A 24,956-nucleotide genomic window follows, 5' to 3' on the forward strand; every position below is an offset into this window, starting at 1 on the left:
CTTGACCACAAAAAACGTAAAAAACACATGAGGGCAGACGATCCAATTTGTGCTGTGTTTAGACGAGGCGTCAGAAGACGCACGCGTTTCAAAAAGCCTGAAAATACTATGTACATCTTTACTTTCCAACATCTGGATGAAACGGTATTCAAAAAAGTCCAGACTGAAGCTAAAATTATTTTTGGTCCACTGGACTATAATTACTATCTGTTGAGCTAGCTGCCAACGTCAGCATGTTCTCACAAATATGCAACATGCTGACAGAAGGAAAAATGTCTGTTGTTGAGCAATTTAGTTTGGCAATTCGCTGTTTAGCACAAAACCTAGAGGAAAACTTCAGTGATCACATCAACGTTCATTATTAATCCTCCAGCAACTTTAAATGTGTACAACGTATTATAGCATTCACAATTGTATTTTGACTTTTATCATGATAACCAAATGCTGCTGCTTGTGTTTTAATTCAGTGCAGATGGGAAAACCAATATAGTACTAAAATTATTGTTCAGTATTTGTAGGTTTAGGAGCAACATTTAACTGACACGAGTCTCATTACAACTTAATTTGCTTCACTTGTTTAGTTGTGAAAATTAAAGTAATTAGTTATACAGACTTACTTCACACATTTCAAGCATTTATTTGAATTACTAGATAAAAGATAGTGAAAGTGTGAAATGTTTCTTTAATGTAGAAATTTAGAATGATGGCTGGAAGATGGGATATAAGGATATAACTATAATGTACAGTATGTACTGTTGATATTTTCCCTGGGTATGAAACATGCAAATTATCATATTAGAAGCACTAATAGTCTACTTTAGGCTAAATATCTTATTTTGCATTCCAAGCATCTACATTTAGGCAAGATATATGTGCTACATTCAAGTTAATCTCAATTTAAATCTGTTGGACAGCAAAAGAAAGAAAAGATAGAATTGTATAAACTGAGGTATTAATGGGTTAAGTGTGTTGCATATATAATTTTTGATTGACTGGCTGATTGATTACAATATTAAACAATGCAATTTTAGTATTACCAACCATGCTAGCATTACAAGAAAGACAAGTTACCTTAATTTTTAGTTTGCTTTAGGTCGGACAAATGTTGTCTCATTCATTCCAGGAAACTGTTGGGCTTTGACTTGTGTAACCTACTTGGTTTAACCTGACTTACATCAGCTTGGAAGATAGGAGTCAAAGGTGGCCAAGACAAACTGCAATAAGCAATAAAACAAACTACCACTCCTTTATTTATTAATTTCCTCCCTGAGCTGAAACCTTCAGCACCAACATTTAGCCATTCAGTTCGTCAGCTGCCATACTGGTGTTAATTAACACCAGTTGACTGTTAGGTTTGTAATTTAGCTTTAATTAGTTTTCTTTCATCGTAAAGTTTATCTATGAAAGCTTGACTTCAAATTAAAAACATTTTAATCTCTTTTAAAAATAATTAAGATATATATGAGCTTAAAAAATCTATCTTACATGTAACCATTTCAAAACCATTTACTAATGTATGAAGCACATTAACTAGTATAGCAAGTAATGCTAATTATTGATGGTTTATAGTCTTATTGCTAAATATTGCAACTGGTATCAAATGTAAATTATCCGCCTCTTGTCTTGTCCATCACATTTTGGGATGTTGGAAACGTGGATCAGTTATATAACAGCTGTTGCAATGATATTCTGAAAAACCACAAATATTCAATACAAAGTGTTAATTATTCAGATTTGGAACTTGTTGCATTCTGCAGATTTTTTTCGATATCAATATTGCACATATGGATATTGCCACAACATATTTAGAAACTAAAAAAAGAAAGTCATAGACTTCAGCTGCAAGTTTTGGTTAGTGGAGCTAAATCTAGATCATTAGCGCTGGCATTCTGTTGAGTATGATAGATCTGTACTTGCAGCTGTGCCATGTTTTAGATATCAGTAGTGGAGGCGTGTGTAGCTGTAAACGTAGGACATCTGAAAAGTCATAAAAGAAGGTGCTCTAACCACAAACATTCAGGTTGAAGCTGCGCAAGATGGATGTGATTGTGATCTCCAGCTGGCTGGCAACGTATGCAGGTAAACATAGTGCAGTTGAGTTGTGTGAAGCCCAAATACTGATACTATCAGTAGTTCTGCTCCATGGTTACCTTTTTTTGACTTATAATTTCAAACAAACATAGTTTATTCTTTTAAAAAATGATAAACATACCAGCAATTACAAAAAGTTAAACATAAGGTGACTGACTAACATGACATGAAATAATAATCACATTTAATAGGAAGCATTTTACACATGTGCAGCACTATCATAAAGACTGCTTTAATTTAAATAGAATATTAGATGCCATCGGATGACAGAATGAGATTTTTTGCAAATGTTAAAATTCACAGCAAATAGTATTTTATTTGTTTTTACATTATTTACCTGTTGCAGCATCTCCTCTGTGGAAGCCAATTTCTGTCGATGCTCTTCCAAAGAAGTTTCCAAGTCTCTGATTTTCTCTCCTTGAGCCTCAACTTGGTCTGTCAAAACGCTTACCTGTTGGAGAACAAAATCCTTTAAGATGGAGGCTTTCCATTTTTCTCCTTAAGAACCACAAAATAACAATGAAGTTCACTTTAAATCCCAACTGCGATTACTTGAAACCTTCAAGCAGTACTCAAAAGTTGGGGAGGATTGCTCAGCAATTGACTGGGATAGTGTGATTTTCATCTTTAGCATTTTTCCAGATAACTTTCATAGTACAAGATAAAAGCCAAAATAGTAACTAAAATAAAGTGCATCCCAAAAAGGTGTGTCTGCAACTTTGGAAACTAATGAAAAACATAAACAACATGTTCATAGCATCATGTTGTGCATTAATCCAGAATTTCATTGTAATACAAACTGGTGTTTTTTTGCAAGAAAGAGATGAATATTATGCCAATAGTGTGTGTGTGTATATATATATATATATATATATATATAATATATATATATATATATATATATTATATATATATATATATATATAATATATATATATATATATATACAAACAACCTTTGGTAGGGTTATCTGCACAAAACCCTACCAAAGGCCATGAATTTTGGACACCAATGGTTAAGATCAAAGTACATTTTTGTGCTAGGATGATCTACTTAAAGATCAATTCAGGTTTGTTCGCAGCAATTTTTGTCCATCCAGTCAAGGAAGTCGAGGAATTTTGCTCAAAGGAATGTAAAATCTCTCAGTCTGGTAGAAATGTAACCCAAAAAACTTACAAACTACTGCAAAATAAAAAAGTTTCTGTAAAACATTGACTCAGGAGACCTGAAAAAACATGCATCATTTTCCTTTCACTTTGTGAGTTTATAGGTCTACCACATCAAACAATAAGAAAATACTTTGAAGTCTGTCGTTGCGACGTGACAAAGTGTGGAAAAGTTCAAATGGTAGGAGTTATTCTAAAAGACACTATATCTATGAAGTCAGAAACTTTTGTCCTCCAACTCACTTTCCGTAAACAACACACATTTATACTGGCATATCTCAACATCCATTTATTTAGCAACTTGTCACTCAGGAATGCGTTTCACAGTTACTATAATCTCCCAGACAACACATTTACCTCCTGCCAAACACATTTTAACCCTTCTTTTATTACCGCAGTGTGCTAAATCCATCTGACAGCAGCTGATTCTCTGTCACTTCTCTGACTTTCAGCCCTGCAGTCATGTCTTGTCTCTCAGCCAACTTTTTCACTCAACACGCGTTAAATGATCTAACTACCCCTCCTTTCCAACAATGCGCCAAATGCAAGTGAATGAAAGCAATGACTTGCTTTTAAAACACTTCTAGGCACACAATCATGTAAATCACAGGTAGCCAATGATTAAAATGAATGTGTCTTATCACCAAAACAAGAACTACTGCAAGCACCTCTAGCAGGACTGCATGAAGTGTAAGAAGGAAGTTTAAAGTACAACGTCTTACCTCCGGTGAACACAACAAAATAGTTCCTTATTACTACACGGACGTCATAAGCCAACCAGAGTGTTATGTCCGCTAACGCAGAGAGAAATAAATGTTGAAGCAGAGCTACACCTCAGATCTGCAGTCCTGAAGCTGAAACAGGTAAGGAGAATGTAAAGCGGAAACCCACAAGAAGGACAAACTGTCAACAGCCAATTAAATCCTCCGTCAAAGAAACAGAAGCCCCGGTCATCCCTGGTTATCAGCCAATCAGAGCTGATGTCAGATGAGGAATGTGTAACGAGTAGGTGTGCATGTGGGGGAGAGGTGGCGGCAAGGAATGAGATACAGACTTTATGATAGCTTTGTGAGCTGGGGTCGTTCAGTCGAGTGTGAGCGTTGCAGAAAAAAAAAGGTGCTTTTCAAAGAGCAAAACAAACACAGTCAGGAAATGGCAGCCTGAGGAGCAGCTTCAAAACTTCTAATTAAATCTGAGGGATTAAAGACATACTCTGGAGATCACAGCTGCCTGAACTAGCAGCTGTGATCTGAGCGCACACAGAACCTGTTGACATCACATAGTTTTGAGACCTGTAATCATCCCGTACCTAAATTTTACAGTCTTGACATTTATAGTCGCTGTAGAAGTTGTCAGTTTTCGCATGTGGTTGTGAAAGTGTTGATTTGTGATGAAGTAACACAAAATATATGGGGGTCTTTGATTATAGACTATAACAGCTGGAATGATAGCAAAATCCTGCCAGAAGTTAATATTATGAATTTAAATTACTGTTTGAAAACAAACAGGAGATGAAGCATTTTGCATATTGCTTCATTAACATTTAAAATTACTGAAAAAAATTTGCTCTGACCTGCAGCACCAGAGATTCCTTGTCTCCTTCTAGTCGAAGTAGTCGTTCCTGATAGGTTTCATTGTTGGCTGGAGTGCAGAGGCTCACCTGGACACAAGAAAAAAATCATGCAGATTAATAGGAAGCTTACGTAGGAAGAAGGAGTAGAGCATGCCAAAAACTGACACTGACTTTGAATTTTTTGATGAAGTCCTAAGGTTTTCCATACAAACACACCAGACATTATAGTGGGCTATTTCTTCAGAAAGTTGATTTAAAAAACTTCTGCAAAATATGAGCCCATGAATTGACCGGTATGTTCAGTACTACATTATGAATTGTCTAGATTTGGGCTTCCAAATTGTGTAGAAATATTACTTACTATATAGGTGACTTCTAAATCCATATGCTGTTTTACACTCACTGTTTAAGGTTACTGTTGGTCAGATTTGCATAAGGAGCTAAAAGAATGGCCCTTGTATAAACTGGAGTCAGATGATGTTTCATTCCTATGAAACATCATCTGACTCATCTGAGTCTCATTTATCTCAAAACGGACCCGCACCGTCACCGAGGCTTGCGATAAAACTTTCATAAGACCTCTCTGATTCCTCCACTGACCTTTGAGTGGGACAAAACATATCTTATATAAACTGCTATGGATATATTTCAAGCCCCATGGCAAAACAGGAAAAGAGCAGGAAAAGAAGCTGCATCAGGCTCTTATCTAGAAATAGAAAAGGCTTCTGTAACATCTGTAGCATCTACTCCAGTACAAAAGGAAGAGGCACTCTGGGTCAGAATATCCCCCAGTTCTCACCAGAATTACATTTTTAACAACTTGGGAGTTGAAAATAAAACTCAAGCAAAGTAACTGCAGATGAAGAGCTGGAGCAGTTTGTATTTCTTTTCAGATTATGCAGTCATTTTGGCCTAAAGCTGCTCCTTCCTCAACTGTCACTGTCAACAGGGATTTTCCAAAAGAAACTGGAAATAAAACGCTTTTGGTTTCTATCAGCTTTAGAGCTACATACAAGCTCACAACTTTAAATCAGAAGAAATTTATTTGGCATTTCATATAAATAAAAAAAAATCAATAATCAAAGCAAATTTGTTCATGTCCATAATGTCAGAAGTAGTCAAATGTGCTAATAGTAGAGAAACATCATATTATGACAGGAAAAATGTTTTTCTGCTGTCATTAGTAGCTATGCTAACTAGACTGACCATTCACAGCAGGCAAAGCTAGCTGCAGCACAGCTCAGAGGGAGGGGGAGGAAGGATGGGCAGCACCACATGAGATTGTGATTGACAGCATTAAAAATCTCCTGTATCTGATTGGTTGTTTCTAGATAGTACTGGGAGATGGCAGAGGAATAGATTTTTAACAGATTATCTCTCATACTATACTGTCACAACATATTGCAGCTTTAATTTCACTTCGGAGAGGACGGGTTAAGAGGGTTAGAGCTGTTGCTGACTGACTCATCTGTTAAGTGGTAAAAGGTACAAGTGCCCTTATATCGGTCAGGGGTCCTTATATCGGTCAGGGGTCCTCATATCGGTCAGAACTTTTCATAAATACATTACATTTAAAGCAAGACACTCAACACTAACTGATGGTAAAATAACAAAAGCTGTCAGGACAGAGTTGAAGATGGCATTTATGGATCTGCTGTTTCCAGACTGGTAGAAACAGAGAGACCAGCCTACTGGTGCCAGAACCAGAACTTGCAGCTGTAGAATCACAAAGAACTGGTGGAAAGCATGCAGTAGCATCAATTCAGCACTGGGAGTTGTGGGAAAACACCTGGTGGCTCCTTGGTCCTTTTGATAAAATACAAGTAACATTCAGCCAACACCCTTCATGTACCACATTATGCACAAACATAAGTGCATAACTAGATTTTGAAGCTCCATCATAATTATTTGTAACAGTCCAGGACCTGATCTTAAAGTCAGAGATTTAAGTGTGGCTGGCCCTTCCTGCCATCACACCAATGACGCAGTTTTGAAAACATCTTTGTTTTCCACCGAAGCCGAACTGCTTTCTCCTTTATAATACAGAGCAACATCTGTCAAAAGCGTTTGCTTGTCCTTGACAGACATATTAATTCATGAACCTTTATTCCAAGCTGCATTACCCAGCAAGAGAATGTGGATGTAAGCAATGAAGACGCAAGAACAAATTACCTGTGCAATGAATTATTGTGTAAATGAACCTATCACCACACTGTGATCAAACACCAAGACACTGGAATAATCTCAGTCTTATGTTTCAACTTTAAATTTAGTTTTGCAGTAATGCTACACTATAACTTCTGGTAAGTTGAAGACCTCATGTTATGAGGTCTCTAATTGAAACTCCAGATTGGACTCCAGAGAGGCAGAACCATGTCAGGATGGTGACACAGTACTTGAAAGGGCTGATAATGGAAACCAGGCCAGCTTGTTTTTATCTCTCTGTGAATGCCTCATGTGAGAATGGTAAGAAAAGAAGAGGACACATCAAAACTTATGAGTAAATGTGTCAAATCTCTCTTGTCAGTGTTTGTAACACCGTTCAAATTCTATAAAGCTATTTGCAGAAAATTAGTTGGAATTTAGTTCTGTGTTTTCAGCAAAATTCAACCAAGTTGTACCAGTTAGGGGATTTCCAAAATCGACTAACCACTATGACTCACTTTATTGACCCCCACGGTTTTTACGACATGTTTAACAACACTAGAATTGATCCAAAACACCAGTTTTGGATGAATAAAAACTATAAAAGTAATATGAAGAATGTGACTTCAGATCTCCTAGAAAATATATTTTGGAATAAAATAAACTGTTATATCAGAAATGAATGAGAAAGCTCCTCTACTTTGAAAGCAGACAGTTTCGTCAAGATCATTCCAGATGTCAGAAGACAAAGACTAAATTGACAATATATTTTTCCAAGTTTTGGTTGGACCAATGGACATGGGAGTGGGTTGTTTGAAGTCCATTTTTGACCTGCTTTCTGATGACGAGTTTCCACTCAGGGAAAAGTATGTTTCAGTTCCTAATACTCTCACTGCATAGATATAAAGTACTTCATAGGGAAAATATACGGGGACTCACCAGTTTCAACTGCTAAAGAGGGTGGAACTCAGTTTATGATCCCAGAGTCTAAGAATGCATGACAGAGTGAAGCACACTCCTACTTTTAATGATTCCCTGTGATTTCTTTGGAAAGAAAACACAGGGACCTTTTAAATGCATTTCCGAAACCACCAAACAAAAAAAAGAAATCACATCCAAAGGTAATTTTATCATTTTCTGTGGCTATAGAAACGTTTGTTTTCATGTGTTTGATTCAGCAGTGTGTGGTTAACACATATGAAGTTTGCGTGATCTTACCATGAACATGTCGGTTCTCTTCGAGTTATCTGGCATATTAGGTTTACTGTTCTCGCTAAACTTTTGGGTTTTAGTTTGCACAGAGTTATCGGTCCTGACTCTTGTGTGTCTGTTTTACCCTGTGATATCCTGGTGAGAATCCACCCTGCCTCTTGACCCACTTACTGTTAGAAATTCCCAATTTCAACCCACTCGTGATGGAAAAAGCAGATATTGACAATGACTGGAATCGCTGGATGTGACAATTATTAATCCAGGTGACGTGAGTGAGATGTGAGATACACATTTATGTGCATAGGCACTTGAACAATGGAGCAAGCAAAGCAGTTGTTCCCCAATTTTTGAAAGTCGGCATGCATGCTAGAGTTTCTGCTCTCCTATTTTTTCACCCAAAGAAATCTGATCAACCACTGAAGTCAAATAAATTGAAGTCTCTGTTTGGCTTAATTGCAAAAAAACAAATAATTTAAAGCCCAACTGAAATATCTGGAGTCTAGATTAGCTGTGCACAGTATGAGTTACTACTCTGCAGCGTGACCTTTGTACTTAAACTGTGTTGCAGCAGTTCTGGCCAGGTGTCACACTCTAAAATGCAATCTCAATGGGACAAACCTGCATGAATAAAATTAAAAGAGTGGGTACAAAATGGACTATGACCGGGTTGATAAACGACTAGAATTAAAAAGTAGAAAAATTGTATGAAAAAAAGATGTTAAAAACACCTCTTTGAAAAATTACAAGACGATCTGTTTAATTTGAAGCAGGGGACATCAAAATTAGGGACAGTTAAAAACTATCACACCAAGTTAAGTCAAGGAAGGACTGATTATATAACTCATGACAGCACAACATGTCGCATAAACTGTGGACAAACACTTCTATCAGACATTGAATGACATTTCTTAACCGCTGATAAAATCTCACATGGCACATTCCCTCTCTGATTAAAACCTGCAGAATCAGTCGCAGCACCGTCAACAACCATCAACTGACAGATAATGCTTCTAGTCTGACAGCAAAGCCCATGTGAAGAGTGTCTTCATAAAGCCACTGTGACTAAGAGATGTAGCTCTACTTTTGGATTGTAAAGGAAATTACATCAGAAAACAGTCTGTTGCCAGGAAAGAACACAATACAATCAGGACAATGACATGCATTCTCAGGAGATCAACAACTCCCAAATTGTTGCAGAAGAGTTTCTGCTTTCCCTTTCAACAGTACTTTTCCTATTTGTTGCCTGTAAGAAAACTCCTTCCAGGCACGCACAGATTGCAAAATTAATTGTGTGGAATGTGCATGACAGACATGAAAAACACAAACATGAAAAGGACGCAGCCCTCACCTTTTTGAGCCAAGAGAAGTGTCTGTAGAAATCAATGGGAGTCTCCATGCTCCCAGCCCATCACTGGCCTGACTTTCTTCTTCTGTTTCTGCACGCGTTTTAAGTTTGTGTGTGCAATTCATCCAAGTACAAAAGAACAAAAAAGTAAAAGTGAAGTTACTAACCGCTGTACAGCATTCGAGTGCTGTTGCGATGTTCACAGCTGTGGAGGAGGAGGAGGGTTTTTATGATCTCTGCCTCCTGACAGGGACAACTCCCCTCTCCCTCTTTATTCTGTCCTTCCTTTCTCTCGTCAATATTACTCCTTTTCTCTCTCTCCTTAGAAACTACTCTTCATTCCAAAGTTTCTGAAAGAATAATCATTCTTTTCCTGTGGTCAAACACTGCCTCCTCTGTCCCCCTTTCTTTCTTCATTTTGGAGTTGCTTACCCTATTTTTTTTTCCTCTCTTTCTACCGAGGTCCGACTGACAGCCAAATGGCCGAGTCCAGAGAGGAGGGGGTAAGTGGGAGGGTTTTTCCTCAGTCTCTCTGTCATCTGTTCTTGAGTTTGGATGCCAAAAAAGCGAACAAAGCAGCAACAGACTCATGAGCACAAACAAACACAAAGTTTCTCTCCCCCTTTGAATCAAGTTGTAGTCCTGGTGCTGGAAGACTTCAAAGTAGAATCCTGCGTCGGCTCCATCTGTGCGTCTCATCATTTTTTTTTTTTCTTTGTATTTAAAACTACTAGCCTGGGGTCCCATTTCCTGTATATTTTGCAGACACATTCATCAAAACAATGTATGCCACTTGTCATGACAAAAAACAACAAAAAAAAAACGTACAGATAATGAATGAATGCGCCACAGGTCAGAAGCAGCAGATTGCAAATGATTTATGCTCATCAAATGGAAAAACAAAGTAGAAAATGTATCTTTGGTAGGACACATTTTTGCAATCAAACTGTAATATACTTAAAGGAAAATTATTTAAGTACATTTAAGTAAATTTGTTCTTAATTCTTCAGAATTAATAGTAAAAAATACCTGACACAATCTTTTTTTTTAAATTAAGATAATAACGTTCAATTGAATTTCATTTTCATTTATTAAATTAATATCCAACAAGCTAAAGAGAGAATCCACATTGTGCCAAAATACATCAGATGACTTTATAAAATGTTTTCTCCCATAACAAAAACTACTCACTGTGTTCCCAGTAATTACATATAAACATTGAAATTAAACAATTTCAGCCGCACTGGAGGCTAGAATTGATCTCAGCCTTTTCAAAACTTCAAAATGCGCTTAAAAACACAGCTAATTTCTGGTCATAAGTTCATGAGTTTAAGCTCAAGTACACTTAAGTTCATGCTGCACGACAGTGATCCAAAGTATTCCAGAAAATTCCTTTCTAAAAGGCTAAACAGCGGCTGATGTATGTCAAAAACTTGTTAGCATGTTATTTATGCTATAGTCATCTGAATAACTCTTAATATGTTATGTTAACATACCAGGCATGTTCTCTGTTCGTTGTCATGTAACGTTAGCATATTATTCAGCCTGTTGTTGCCTCTATTCTATTTTTATTTTAAATTGCCTTTCAAGATGACGTGTCTGTTCTTGGTGTTGGATTTTATCAAATAAATTTCCCTCAAAAATGCGACTTATACTCCAGTGAGCCTTATATATGTATTTTTCTTCTTTATTATGCATTTCATGGCTGGTGCGACTTATACTCCGGAGCGACTTGTAGTCCGGAAAATACAATAATCTCTGGGCAGGGAATCCGCTTTCCCAATATCTTGTATCTAAAGACAAACATTTGAGTCAGCTCAGTCACTCGTCATCTGATAGTCCTTCCTGTGTATATGTATGAGTTTCACTGTGAAGTATCCCAGGAGAGAAACCTCAGGGTTGAAGACTAATTATGAAGCCCAAACATCTTTGATCCTGCTCCTTTTAGGCCAGCAGGGAAGTGCAAGAGAAGAAGGAAAAGTTAAGAGTACAAGAAGGAGCAGCCAAGCTTCTGTTTTAGATGTCTTGATGATCTGGCAGGCGTTTATTAGTCCGTTTTAAAAATTTGCACACGAGCAGCTTTTTGTTTCAGCAAGATATGGAGATTTTCCAAGTTGCTTCTCATCCCATTTTGATAAAAAAATGCTGTGATAATCGGCTAAAAAATTGACTGCCTACCAAATAGATTGCCAAACCATCAAACACTATTGATTCCCCTCAACTGTGCACAACATTCTCTTTGCACATGATTGACAAATAATGTCATGCAAAGTGCATTCATATTCATAAAAATAATGAACTTGTGCACTGAAAATAGGCAGCAAAAAAGTAGCAGGAACAGGAAGCAGAAGACAAGAGGAAACTCAAAACAAAGAAGGAAAGAATAAAGGCGGAATTAGCAGTGGGTGAAAGCAGCATGGGAGACATCTGCTGCTGAGACAATGCACAAGCTGAAACTCTTTAGTTGCACCCATCTCCATCATTCTGCATACAATTTGACTTTTCTTTCTGCACAGAAAACAGCAACCTCTGCAGGACAAAGCTCAGCAACAGCAACCAACTGCTTCTGACAGCACAACCAGCTCTATGCCAGTAATCTGATTTCTAAGAGCTTAAAAACACTCAATCAGGCCCCTTAATTATTTTTTACTAATACTTAAGACTTCCCACTTGAAAAACATGCCCAAAACAAAACCAGCAACTATCATTCCAACATCGCAAGACAATTCTTTCAACTTTGGAGCAGTTTTACCTTACCTCAGAGTAACAGTCCAAAGAAATCAAGTCCTCCTGCCAGAAAATTGGCTGCTTGAATAAAAAACTACCTCATTTACATTTATAAAACAGACTTGCATGAGAAAAGAGAGGTTGGGTGCCTAAACGTGCATAGTCTCAGTGAGAGGGGAGTCTCTGCACTACTATATAGAGAGTGAAGGGGAAAAAGAGGGAGAAGGAGAGGTAAAAGCTGACGTAAACAGAGAAGTTGTAATGACTGAGAGGCCACAAAGGGCCGACAGACGGTGTGAGGGAGGGAACGTAGTGCAGCCAGGAAGTCAATAATAGCTAAGTTGTAATGGTGTCTCCAAGGAAAACGTACCAGAACATGTTCTAACTCTACTTGTTCTTTTAATGAACAAGCAGAGTTCATTAAAAGAACACCCTAAAACACCAGTTCTCCATGTGTTTTAGGGTGACAGAAACAGTGAAGAGTGGCATGTCAGGGTAAACATTTACCTCACTTTTCAAATCTTTTCTTTCTACAAGCACCTTGCACAACACAATTTTGTCAGGCAGGCTATTTTCTCGGTGGTTTAAGCATCTGATTAGTAAAATAGAGATAATAAAATAATCCAGCAATATATGCATTTCTTTTATGAAATTGCTTTGCAAAAGTTGAAGAAAATACATGAAGAGCGTTTGTCATTTCAGATGCTGTACTTACACTTCCAGTCTGCAGCCAATCGATAAGAGCCTGTGCTGTTTCTGGAGGCAGCTGAGCTCTGAGGTTGTCTCTCTCCTCCTGATTGGGCTGAACCTCCAGAGCAAGTTTGAGCTCCTCGGCTAACTGGACGACCTGCAGTGGACCAGCGCTGACAGGAGAACCCAGATCGTACACAGTGCTGGAAAACTCCATCGCTGCTGCCCTTGAACCTGAGTGGTGAGACGGGATGATCACTCGCTATTTTATTAATTCAACTTATAAAATTGGAAAATAAATTGAAAGAGCAAATCTGTGCTAACAAAAAGCACAGAAAAAGGACAAAAAATATATTCAACACACTGAAGTAAAGCTAAAAGAACAGGAAGCATGACTGAATTTGATCCAGCCATCTTGACGGCAGATTCTGAAATGTACATGTGTCACCTGGATTATTGCCCTGTAACTCATATTTAAACAGTGTTGGCAACAATAGCACATCTGGATACAGTCAAGTAAATGTGGTGATATAAAACAGCCACGTTATATGGTGGCTCAGCCCAATAAATTGTCTAAATCAAGCAAAAGATTGGCAATTCTGTCTAAGAGTGGTCTTTAACCCCTCCTGACCCACTCCTCTCATAAAAATAGATTCCTGACTGCAAAAGTAAAATATTAAAAAGAAAAAACTCCCATTTCAACATAACAGTTGGATTAGGGTTAGCACCAAGTGCCAATCTGCAACTTGAGTTTGGTGTCTGCCCGTTTCCACCTCCATCAAGGAACCTGCATTTTTCTTTTTGGTGGATGTTCTTTCTAAACTTAACTTTCAGTCACAATATCATTTGCATAAAGTAATCTGTGTGTACTGTCATCCTCAAAAGAGAATCAGAACTGGTATAAATTACAATTCAGCAGGTCAGACCTGGTAGAAAAGTTAAGTTCAGCAGCAGTCAGTAAATGCTTCTTCATAGTGAAAGCTGCCAAATACATCCTCCATGGGGTGCTGCAGACCCCTTTGCACAGCTGCTTCCCACAGTCACCCACATAGCTTCACTTATTTACAAAACTTAAAATGTTCCCCATATTTTACAACAGATCACTGTAGTTTAAATTCTTCTTTTCAGGATGAACTTTATTTAGTTTCACATTCCTTAAATGCAGCCACCATTAAAGCAGTGAAAGCATGAGGAGCCTTGTTCAAGTTCCAACTACAGCACAAACCAAACTCTAACCCAACAAACAACAAGTGGAGCACATTCAGATTATGTTCCCACCAGATCCAAAAACATTATGGAATGTAATACGACCAACGTATCTAAATTCTGTTGATAAGTGACTCTAATTTCCTTGTTAGTGATTGGCTGATGTTATCGCTAATGGGATTTTTAATGCGTTTCTATTTGTGGTCAGTGAGAGCTGGGATAGCGAGCCTCAGAGCACTCAGTGAGCTCAGCGGGTTTTGAAGCAGCTGAAGGAACTGTAAACAAAGCATAATTTTAGTCTAAAATAAAGCTAAAAGATTTAAGGTGCTGCTAATGGAGCTCTCGTTATTTATCGCATGGTGTGATGACAATTTTCTTGACCTAAATGCATAAATGTAGTGAGGAAGAAGAAATACTTGAGCAATACCAGTATTCGGAAAAAAGTGCTCAATAATCACCTAAATTTCTGATGAAACCTTTTTCAGTTTCTTTTTTAAATCTTGTTCTATCTGCTAATTAGACAAAACAGTCTGCACCTCATAACTTAAGTATGCTGAAAAATTATTGGTGCTGTACAGATGTGTGAATGTTTGCAAATTCTGTAAAAATACAACTTTGCATAACAATCAATGCAAATTGACCCATTTTCATCTCTAAAGTTAGTATGGAGCTTTGCACTTCAGTGCTACAAACACATAAACTCAGCCTCTCCTCACCCTGCGCCAGCCCACTTGAGCTTTCATGGCTGGGAATGAAGAGCATGTTGCTGATGCAAGCTTAAATCTTCTTTAACATGTTAAGCACATCCAGAAAAAACCTTGTGTGATACTTGTTAGTCAAAAAGACAGAAGCAAGGGTCAGAGGTATTTCCTGGAAAAACCAAAAGATGTCAATAAGAAATGTTCAGCTGCAGAGAGGGGTCAAAAAAGCTGAGCACGAGCACAAAGCCGTCGAGGCATTTTAAAACTGATGGTCTTGAGATTTACTCAATATCAGTAAAACTCTTATCTACACTGGTGCATTCCTAGAATTAATAGTTATAGTAGCTAATATAAAAAACCCTTTGAATATTAATAAAATAGTCAAAGACTCAAGCGGAAAATTGGAGTAGAAATTTGTCAAAATCTGTGGCAATTTATTCAGAAAATATGGTGCAAATTCATCAGGAAGACAGAAAATGATCAAATGTGGCAGAATACATTAACAAAAACAATATTTTTCCACACCTTATTTTACACTTTCAATCCTTAAAGACTTGGAAAATACTTTTCTTAATTCCACAAAAGGCCTGTGTTTTGTATTTACTTATGCTACATGTTTCTGATCTCTAAAATATCGAATCTGAAATGTTTCCATCTGTCTCTTTTTCTCCCTCTGTGATACTGGACAGATGCTTCCTGTTCTCCCACATCATGTTGATGGATAACATTAAACATTTACCCTTCTGTTAGTCAAATCTGTACTAGTCGAGGCTGAGAGGGCTGCAGCAAACACCCCCCTCTTTCTTTTCTTTTTTTTTTTACACACATCTAAATGAGCCTCTTTGAATTTGTGCTGCTCACGCTTTTGCCACTGATTAACCTACTTATACAAGTTTACTTTCTAGCTGTGTTTTTCAATAAAGCAGCGAGACTGCTGCATTAACCAAGAAAATTCAGCAGCCACATAAATAAGTAGACCGTTAAATGTTGGCTGACTTTAAAAATGTAATTTTGTTGACAATTTCATCAAGTTTGGTTCAAAGTCAAAACTATTTAATGAAAATTGCTTTTCGTTTGTGGTCTCTATAAACAAGTCGGGAGAAAGCAGCTTAATTGGCACAGAACAATATGCACAAAGAAGTCCTGACAAAATAGACATTAATATGAGTGAAAGGATTTCAAGTTTTGTGAAGACAGACATTAAGTCCTGTTTTCAAATTGAAAACTTAATAACCATTATAAAATGTTTTGAGGACAAAAAACATGAAATCCTGCTTTCAGACTTATAATGTGTGCTCTCGAATTATGGCAGAAATATTCCCAAGTGCACGCAGTACAATACTTTCGTTCTATTGGCCGAGAGATTGCCAGGCAACGGTACTTTTTTTGTTCCACGTGCAAGCAGAAAATGATTTGCAAGCAAGCACAGACGTTTGCAAGTGGAGATTTGATCCAAGCAGAGACAAGTTTTGAGAACGAGGAGAAAGGTTTGAGAAAGCACAGTGAATATTTGTAAGCGAGCAGAAGTTTTGAGTAAAAGGATTTCAAGTTTTGAGAAGACACAAAGTCCTTTCAAATTTAAAATTTAACTACGAGTACTAAAAGTTTTGAGGACAAAAGACAAATCCTGCCTTCAGACTGAAAATGTCTGAAGGCAGAAAATTGAGCCTGCATTTTGGTCCACATCAAGCATCATCATGACATTATTGTGGGTGTGTAATCTGGAAAACAATGTAAATGTGAATATGATAGAACACAGTAGATCAAACATATTGAGACATTTTTTTTAAGCTTAAAAAATTTTAATTTGTTGTGCATAAATCTGCAAAATGTGGTTTGAGATGTTTCTCTCAACTACATCAGCAGTCTCCATCACTATCACGAACAATTTTTCAAAACACAGACAGCATTTAACCCTTTTAAGCTCCCTCATCACACAGACAACTCCTCCTGTCTCTGCCTCTTACCTGCAATGATGTCGTCCATCTGCTCCAATGCAGCCTCCAGCATGTGACTGGCCTCCGTTTCCATTGTGACGGCAGGAAGCATCAGACCTAAAATACTCTGGTGTAAATGGAGAACAAAGGAAAGGAACTTAACATCTGCCTTTATATTTTATTGAAAAGTAGAGCATATTCAAATGAAAAAATAATTATATTAATAAATGATCTTCAGGATAAATGTAGCAAGATAAAAAGGCAGCACTGGTGATGTGAAAGTTTCAACAAGCTATAAAGCAGCGCAATAAAGAATTTATTTAGCCCAACTTTCTGTGGGTTTTGGCAATCTAATCTTTGAGAATAAAGTGCTACATTCTCCCTAAGGACACCTGAGTGTGCAAATAACTTGGATACTGATTTCTGCTTTTCTTTGCCTGTTGATTCAGATTTTTTAAATTATGGGATATAAAAGATTTGTTGAATCCTTATGTCCTTTCAGTAATTAAATATCATGGAAATGTACAATAAAGATAAAACTGTGCCACAAGTTGATGTGTTTGCAGACTAAAAAGAGTAGGAGTTTTCATTTTTACCGCATTAAGTCACCAGTGAAAAATTAGTTGACCTGACGTTTACCTCTCTGAACAGGTCCAGAGAAAATTAGTCAGTTTCAATCGCTACTTTGATTGTTGAATAACTTCATTTAAGTCACCTGTTAATGAACCATTAGGTTGACATTGCCAATATAATCTCTTACCCTCATTCTCAACACAGACCAAAATGACAGGATAGAGTTACAATCTAATTTTCATGGTGGTGTAATTTTAATGACTTACCAACAGAGGTCAGTAGAGTTCATTCATTCTTGACAAATGCCCCTTATATTTGATCACCTCTATGCTTAATTTATTGATCCTTTAGTTTAACACTGAACATTTAATTAAATACAAGTGCTGCATGCAAACATATAATGCACATAACACCTGCAGCAAAATCATCAACATCATCAGTCATCCACAAATTTATTAACATAGGAGATATTCTCCACCTGTTATCGCTGAATTTGGTTTCCCCTCCAATTTCTGCCATGTTGGGTTTTTTTTTGTTGCTCTACACCCTTCCCATCCTCTTTTCTGCCATCCCCTCACTGCCTGCCACTCATGCATTTTCAGTCATCATTCCTTCAAGGCGCTCATCTCTCTGTCATGCTGTCATGCCGACTTACTAACAAATAGGCAACTACGTGCAAATCGAGGGGAAGGGCGGTGATGTAATCTGTGGATGCCTTGAGAGAATAAACCCCCTACATGGCAGACTAATGTTCATCTGAATTAGCAGCAACTTTCACTCCATTACGACAGCTGATGCTCCAAATGAAACACACTTTATAGCATTACAATATTGTGCTACAGTCAAGATTTGTCAGTCAAACACATAAACATTAGCTGCACGGACAAATGCATGTGTTTAAGACAACCCTCATAATTCAATCATTCATTATAATAATATCCATAATATCAGGGCTGTTAAAACCGAGAATGACGGCACCATTCAGACGTTAAGACAGAATGAAACTGTTTAACAGCTCTGTGAAAACAGCTGACCATCAACACAACAATGTTGCCTTTGTTTCTGTAGCATGTGCCTGTATGTGAGGAAGTCAGGAAATTAGTTTTCTTGTGAGACTGCATAAACGGTGGGGGTCGGGGTGCTGATGCAGGATTTACAGTCTTGTTCCAGCACAGAGGTGACAGGACAAAACTGCAAAGAGCAACAAACCCAACCAGTGTCTCAAAAACTGCACAGCAATAACCATGACTCTAGCATTGTTATAAGTCTGCAGACATCTAGTGTTGTCTTGTGCTAAAAATATCTTCTACTTGGAATAAAAATTAATTATTGTTCACAGTGCAGACATTATCTGTTTGGGTGGAACATTTTTTTTTTTTTAAAGAATTCAAAAGAAAACGAAACAAGCAAAAACAACTTCTAAGGAAATGAGCCAACAATGACAACATAATCTTTTCCCATAAAGATTACCACCTGAAAAACTAGTCTTCTTACATGACATCAACCTCCGCCAGTGCTACATCAGAAACATGTTCTACGGTTTACAGCAGCGCTACACACAACTTTCAGTACTTCAGAAGTTGTTCCTGTTGCAGTAGTTGTAAAATGTTTTATTGTCATTTTAAAACCAACAGGATTTGCAACTCTTCCTATAAGAACCACCCAAGAAAGCAAGTCAAACATGTTTCATACTGACAGTGCAGTTTATGACAAAATAAGCAACTCTGTTCAGAAGCTTCCTCATACACGCAAACACTCAGACATCCTGTGCAAACACCTAACGCCCCTCTATGCTGCTTTAAGTGGGATAAGTCGCTAACTAAAGAGCCACTAATCCCTGAACCTGCAGGGCAAGCACATATGTTGTCAGAAATCAACACCAGTGCCCTGCATGCCTAGAGCATGAATACAAGCATCTATTAGTTCAGGAGTCTAGTGCACATATAAGTACTAAACAAACAACAAAGCACATCTAATCGGTATTATTCAAATTCATACAGATGCTAAGTGATAACATCAAACATCTGCAAGGTGTCTGAATGGGTTCATATCAAGAGATCTGTTCCATTTTCTGCCTTCAATGAAAGCAGAAAGCAGAGGTAAATCCAGCCCTTCCTCTTTTCACCTCCGGGGCTCATAGTAGTTCAGATATAAAACATTAACTTGAACAAAATATGGAATCAAGTACTCTGCCACAACTAACCTTGAAAATATGAACATGGTAAATTAAATCTCAGTGGATTTCTTTTCTTCTACCTGATAGATTTATTTTCTCTTAAGTAAATTACGAACCAATTTGAAAAATATGTAAAATGTTTTGAGTTTTGCAAACTCCTAAACAACATGCCATTTCTCCTTCATACAACACATTTTCATGCTAGTATTATTAAATGTTTATTTAAAAAAAATGTAATTATTCATTAGCTCCTGTAATTCAATTTAAAAAAAAAAAGTTGAACTAATGTAGAGTGGGGCAGCAGTACTACAAAACCAGTGTCAAAAGCAGAAAAGCAGGACATAGGGAAGATATAAGAGGATAATTTCAGAGCTGAGTTTGTGAGCTTGCAAACTAGCTAGATTATCTTTCTGCGTATATCACAGTGGGTAGGCTGTGATATGTGAACCGTGACTGATGCACTGCTGTGGGGGGCAAGAATATAAGTTTAATGTGCCTCACAGCACTGCAACGCTGTCTGCTGAGCTACTTGCTCTCTTTTGTCCTTTTTAGTCTCGTTAAAGTACATCTGACTTGCCTTCACTTTGCTTTTTCTCTGCTTAGCGCTCTCAGGGAAATGCGTTTCCTGTTCATATTATCTAATTCTATCCTTTGTCAGTGTTCTGTGTTAAACTCCAGTCAGTCCACTTGACGTCTGCTATTAAAGCTGTAATCTATTTTGCCCTCAGAGCGAGTGTAATGAACCATCACGCAAAACAACCCATGACTTCCAGTCAGTGATCACCATGGGAGGAAGCAAGGTAAACAGACTAACATTATTTTCAACTTTTAAAAATGAAAAAGGTTCATTTGTTTATTTACTGACAAAAGTGGATTGAAATTAAATGTAAAAATGTAAAGAATTCTCTAAATCACTGGTTAAATTGATGGCACATGCATTGCAGAGGTTCAATATCTGCATAGAAACTGCAACACAATTAGACTATTGGATCAAGAAACACCTTTTTTTGTTCAGTCATCTACTGCACCTTTTTTTGTTCAGTCATCTACTGCACCCCAATTATGCTCCAATTAGGGGGCATGTAATAAAATTAACATGTTTGCACTGTTTTAATCATCAAATTTTCATGAAACTAGAACAAATAAGACACTTTTTTTAATTAGACTGATGTAAAATAGGTTTTTAAAATAAATTTTATATAAGTGCAAGGTCCTAAGAGCAGTCAAGAGTTTTAACAACCCAAGCTGAAGCAGCTGCTTTTTGTGAAACTTATATTTTCATTATTTTAAAACCTCCAGATAGAAAAGCTAATCTGGTACACATGTAATTTATATGATAATTATACAATAAGCTTGAGCTACACAGAAATGTATTTACTAATAAGGCCAAAAATCACTTTTTGTGTTAAAAATTGTTGATCACTAAGTGAAACAGCTGGAAATGGTTACTGGTAAAATGTAGCTCCTTTGCTCCTTAGAGGTTCTTGAGCAAATCTTTTTGATGGCACTTATTGGGAAGTTGTTTTGACAGCCAATTCAGTACAGATTGTCTCAAAGACACAGCGGCACTAGCAGATAATTGAGAACTACATTAATAAAATCGTTTTGAGGTGATTATTAAAGCAAAATCGATCAACAACAATGCAAGTTTTTTTACTGGAAAACTAAGTAATTCATAAAAAAGGCCCATCGTGCATCTAGACTACCCAAAATAGTGTGGTTTGTATGGTCTGGAAAATGAAGGAGCAATAGAAGCAAAATATACTGAGCAGTCAAAACAATAACCCCCCTCAACTGCCCTTGTTGTCATAAGAGCCTTCACAACACTTGATATAAGCAGCTATTGTGTCTAAAAGCTTGTGGAGATCAGAGCAAACATTACAGATGCTCCGGTCCTGGAAATCAGAACAGTCTCTGAGCTCTTCTGTCTTAATGTTGAACCACAAATGTGCTTTCAGAGTGGGTGTTTCATGTCTGAGCTACGGGTTACAATTTGAGGAGGAAATAGATAAGATTACAATTTCACTTTTCAAGGGGGCAGGCTCACTGGCTTGTCTGCATCAATCCAGCAGAATCGCTCCAGTACTGATGAAGGATGTGACGGAACAGAAAGTTTGGCTACGTACAAGTAAAATCAAAGTAATTAATGATTATATCTTAGTTGGTGAAAATCTCAGTTTCTAAGAAAATTTTTAAATTATGCAAGACCAACAAAAGAAATGTTTTAATACATTGAAATTGGCCAAATGAAAAGTAGGCACAGAACATACAACAAATGAATGCATCTATACCGTGTAATTTAATAATTGTCTTTAGCTTGCCTCTTTTGGTAGTTATGGTGACTCTTCTCTTCTTCTTGACAATACTCAATAGGATCTCTACCTTTAAACTCTGGATACTTTGATTTTTAAATTAAATGCAACATTTAAGAAGACTTTGGTCCATCAAAATCAGTCCAGTAAAAAGGGGAACAATATCCAATTATTTGACCGTTTTTACCCACAATTCCCACTCTCCATCAATCTGCAAAAGTTTAGAATAGTCAGCATGGAAACCAGGCACAAAAATATGTAAGGGAGAAAAAAATAGGAGTCTGCAAATGTAAAAGGGTAATGGATTCGTCTAGACCTCAGCAGCTTTATGCTTCTTATAACCGGGAAAAATGTTATTTATGCCTTCTGAGGAAAACTACACTCAACAATTTAAAACAATGCAAAACAGCAGTGAACTTCAGTGACCCAAAGGAGTCAGTAATGTGGCATAAGACCGCAACCAAAAGTTCAAATTCAACACATTTTATAAAAGCTGTTTTTTTTTTGTTTGTTTGTTTTGTTTTTATTGTGTGCAATCAATTTTTTCAGTTTAAATCTGCCAGTAAAAATGTTTCTGCAAAAATGTGCTGACACATGTGGTAGCTTTCTGGTGACCCAAGTCAAAGCAGTCAGCACTAGATCAAGTCGAGCAGCTTTTAGCCAATCAAATGACATGCATTTGATCACGTGACACCAATGCATGAAAAAGAAATCATACACATAACTCACTGGGATAAAAATTCTATATTATAAATTGAATGTCAAAAAAAGTCTGATTTTAATGAGACAGTATTTCTTTACAAGACGTTCCCTAATTTCGTCCATGTGAGTTTTTGTTCTGAGAAAACTATGCATTCACAAATATATTCAGTCCACATATTAATTGAAATGTAAATTTTTCCCCCCAGGAACCTGTAAAACTGATTAAGTCAATATAACTTTAGTCTAATCATGATTTTATACCCAATGTGTGTGACATATTAAATTAATTGAATTAGTAATAAATATTACATATTTTAAAAAAAGAATTCACTGCTCATGTAACCGTAATATAAAGTGAAACTGCAGTGTATAGCTGGGATGCATTATGAGAAATAAGTTTTTTTTCTACAGTTTGTACTCTAATTTGCCTAACAAGAGAAGAAAGCTGGGAACATTATTCCAGAATGCACTGACTCAGGACAAGACATTTGGTTACGCATGCACACCATATGCAAATCATATATTCCTTTAAAGAGGGTTTAAAGTTATATAAGAATATGAGGCTATAGCTGTGGACCCAACACTTACCTTTTATACACAGAATAAAAGGTAAAGACTCAGACCTTTCACAACAACAAACACACAAGAGACTCAACAGGTTCAGTCTGGACTTAAGACTATGTGGAATATCACTAAAGTCATCACAGTTTTCACTGAAGTGAAAAACGTTAAGTTTTAAAACTTCAGGTTTCCCATCAGTAGTCCGATGCATTCGTCAGTGGGAACAGGAAAAGACTAAATTAGTCTGACCCTGTACGTTTGACAGAGTTGGCTAAACGTTAACACAGGAATAGACAAAGGAGAACACTGCACGCAGTATCACACAGACAGACAGACAGACGAGCGTTGTGTGTGTTAGTTTACTGTTCCTCCTCATTTGGCTTAGCCTGTTTGGATTAGTGTCACCAGCTAGAGGCCGGGACCTAAGCCCCCGAGGCCCTGCTGTCACACAGAGTAAATACAACTGTGTGTGCACGCTGAGCCTCGCCAAGCCAACGAGAAACACCAGATTCTTTGGCAATTAGCATCAATGCAACAGGACTACTGACATTTAAGAGGAAGATGTTCCTTCTGCCTTTTAGTAAAGACTGAAAATGTCTTTATTTAACAGCAACTGAGTCCAACTTTCCCTTTTTTTCTAAAGTTGCATCTCTTTCACTACACATAAAGTTCACACTTCAATAAGTATTACAGTATAACATATCAGTGTAACAGATACCATTCCAGTAAAGCAACATGAGGGGAAATCCTACTGGCTTTGCATGTAGGGAGGTTAAGATTAAACAATTCACACTGATTCGGCAATGTGAAGGTTGAAGACACAAGTTCACTTATTGAGCAGCTGTGAGAAGTTACAATTAAATGTAAATGTATTGGTTTTCATATCCTAATATCAATTAAATTCAGTTCATTTGGTGAGATATTTCACACTTCTATTTAAAAACATACTTCATTCAATTATTAGATAGGAAGAGAAGTTCCTCTTGTTGTCTTTGCTAAAAAGAAACGATTAGTGCCACTAAGGAAGATGAGCGAGACATAAAGCTGAGCATTATTTCTACTTTTTGAAAGTGAAAGGATTTACTCAAAACTGAAATTATGTTTGCTGCTCCTGGCACTCCTGTGAACTAATACTATTATAAATATACTATTTTTAAAACCTTTTGAATGGCAGCGAAACTGATCTGCAGCAGCAATTTAAATAATAACAAAGCAAATCTATTGTCCTTTGAACTAAATCAAAAGCAGTCAAGATTTTCAAGAAAAACTGAAAAATCTTTAGAACATCTAAAGAAAAATCTTTAGAAAGCCTGGAGATCTGTGAATTAACTCGAATCTGAAAGATTACAATAAAGTCTGGCTTGAAAACACAGTTCAAAGTTCTGACATGATTTATGAATGTTCACGCATCATATAGGGACATGAAGTCTTGCGAAGCAGCTTCAACAGACTCAAATCATTTTTTGCAAGAGCCAAGTCATTAAGTAAAGCAAAGTCTTTTAAAGCATTCTTAGAACCATGTTCAAAGAAAAACAAATCTTATTACTGTAGCCTCTCTGTGCATTCCCAATGTCTGGATTTAATCTAAATGCAATAAAAACAAACCCTTCCAGTTCTACAAATAATAGAGAATGTTTGTTCAGCTCTAATCCAGAAACTGCTTCCAAAAAACTCACTTTGAAGATTGTGAGATGCATGAAGCAGATGCACAAGTCAAGATTTTTGACCTGAGAGAAGACAAAGATGCAATCACACAAATACTCATGTCTTGCTTCAAAATACAAGGCTATACATAAAAATACAGAAAAAAATATATATATATTTTTGTTACATTTTTCA

At 36.9% G+C, this 24,956-nt stretch overlaps 1 protein-coding gene across 13 annotated transcripts in view; it reads right to left on the reverse strand.

Annotated features, from left to right (window-relative positions):
* Window positions 1–24,956, reverse strand: part of ppfibp2b (PPFIA binding protein 2b) — a 58,497-nt gene that overhangs the window by 27,963 nt on the left and 5,578 nt on the right. For 11 of the 13 annotated variants that reach the window (XM_055032307.1, XM_055032324.1, XM_055032316.1 and 8 more), the window contains exons 2-5: window positions 16,824–16,920; window positions 12,975–13,183; window positions 4,831–4,917; window positions 2,429–2,542 (exon numbers count right to left, since the gene is read on the reverse strand). In XM_055032307.1, coding sequence (XP_054888282.1) covers window positions 2,429–2,542; window positions 4,831–4,917; window positions 12,975–13,183; window positions 16,824–16,905 — 492 coding nt within the window. In that variant the 5' untranslated portion in view covers window positions 16,906–16,920. Of the gene's footprint in view, window positions 1–2,428; window positions 2,543–3,979; window positions 4,144–4,830; window positions 4,918–9,535; window positions 10,014–12,974; window positions 13,184–16,823; window positions 16,921–24,956 lie in introns of those variants that run through there. The other 2 variants (XM_055032374.1, XM_055032407.1) reach the window with 2 other exon arrangements.

The sequence above is a fragment of the Poeciliopsis prolifica genome, unplaced genomic scaffold, assembly GCF_027474105.1.
Source record: "Poeciliopsis prolifica strain line A6 unplaced genomic scaffold, Auburn_PproV2 SCAFFOLD001, whole genome shotgun sequence".
In the NCBI taxonomy this organism is placed as follows: Eukaryota; Metazoa; Chordata; class Actinopteri; order Cyprinodontiformes; family Poeciliidae; genus Poeciliopsis; species Poeciliopsis prolifica.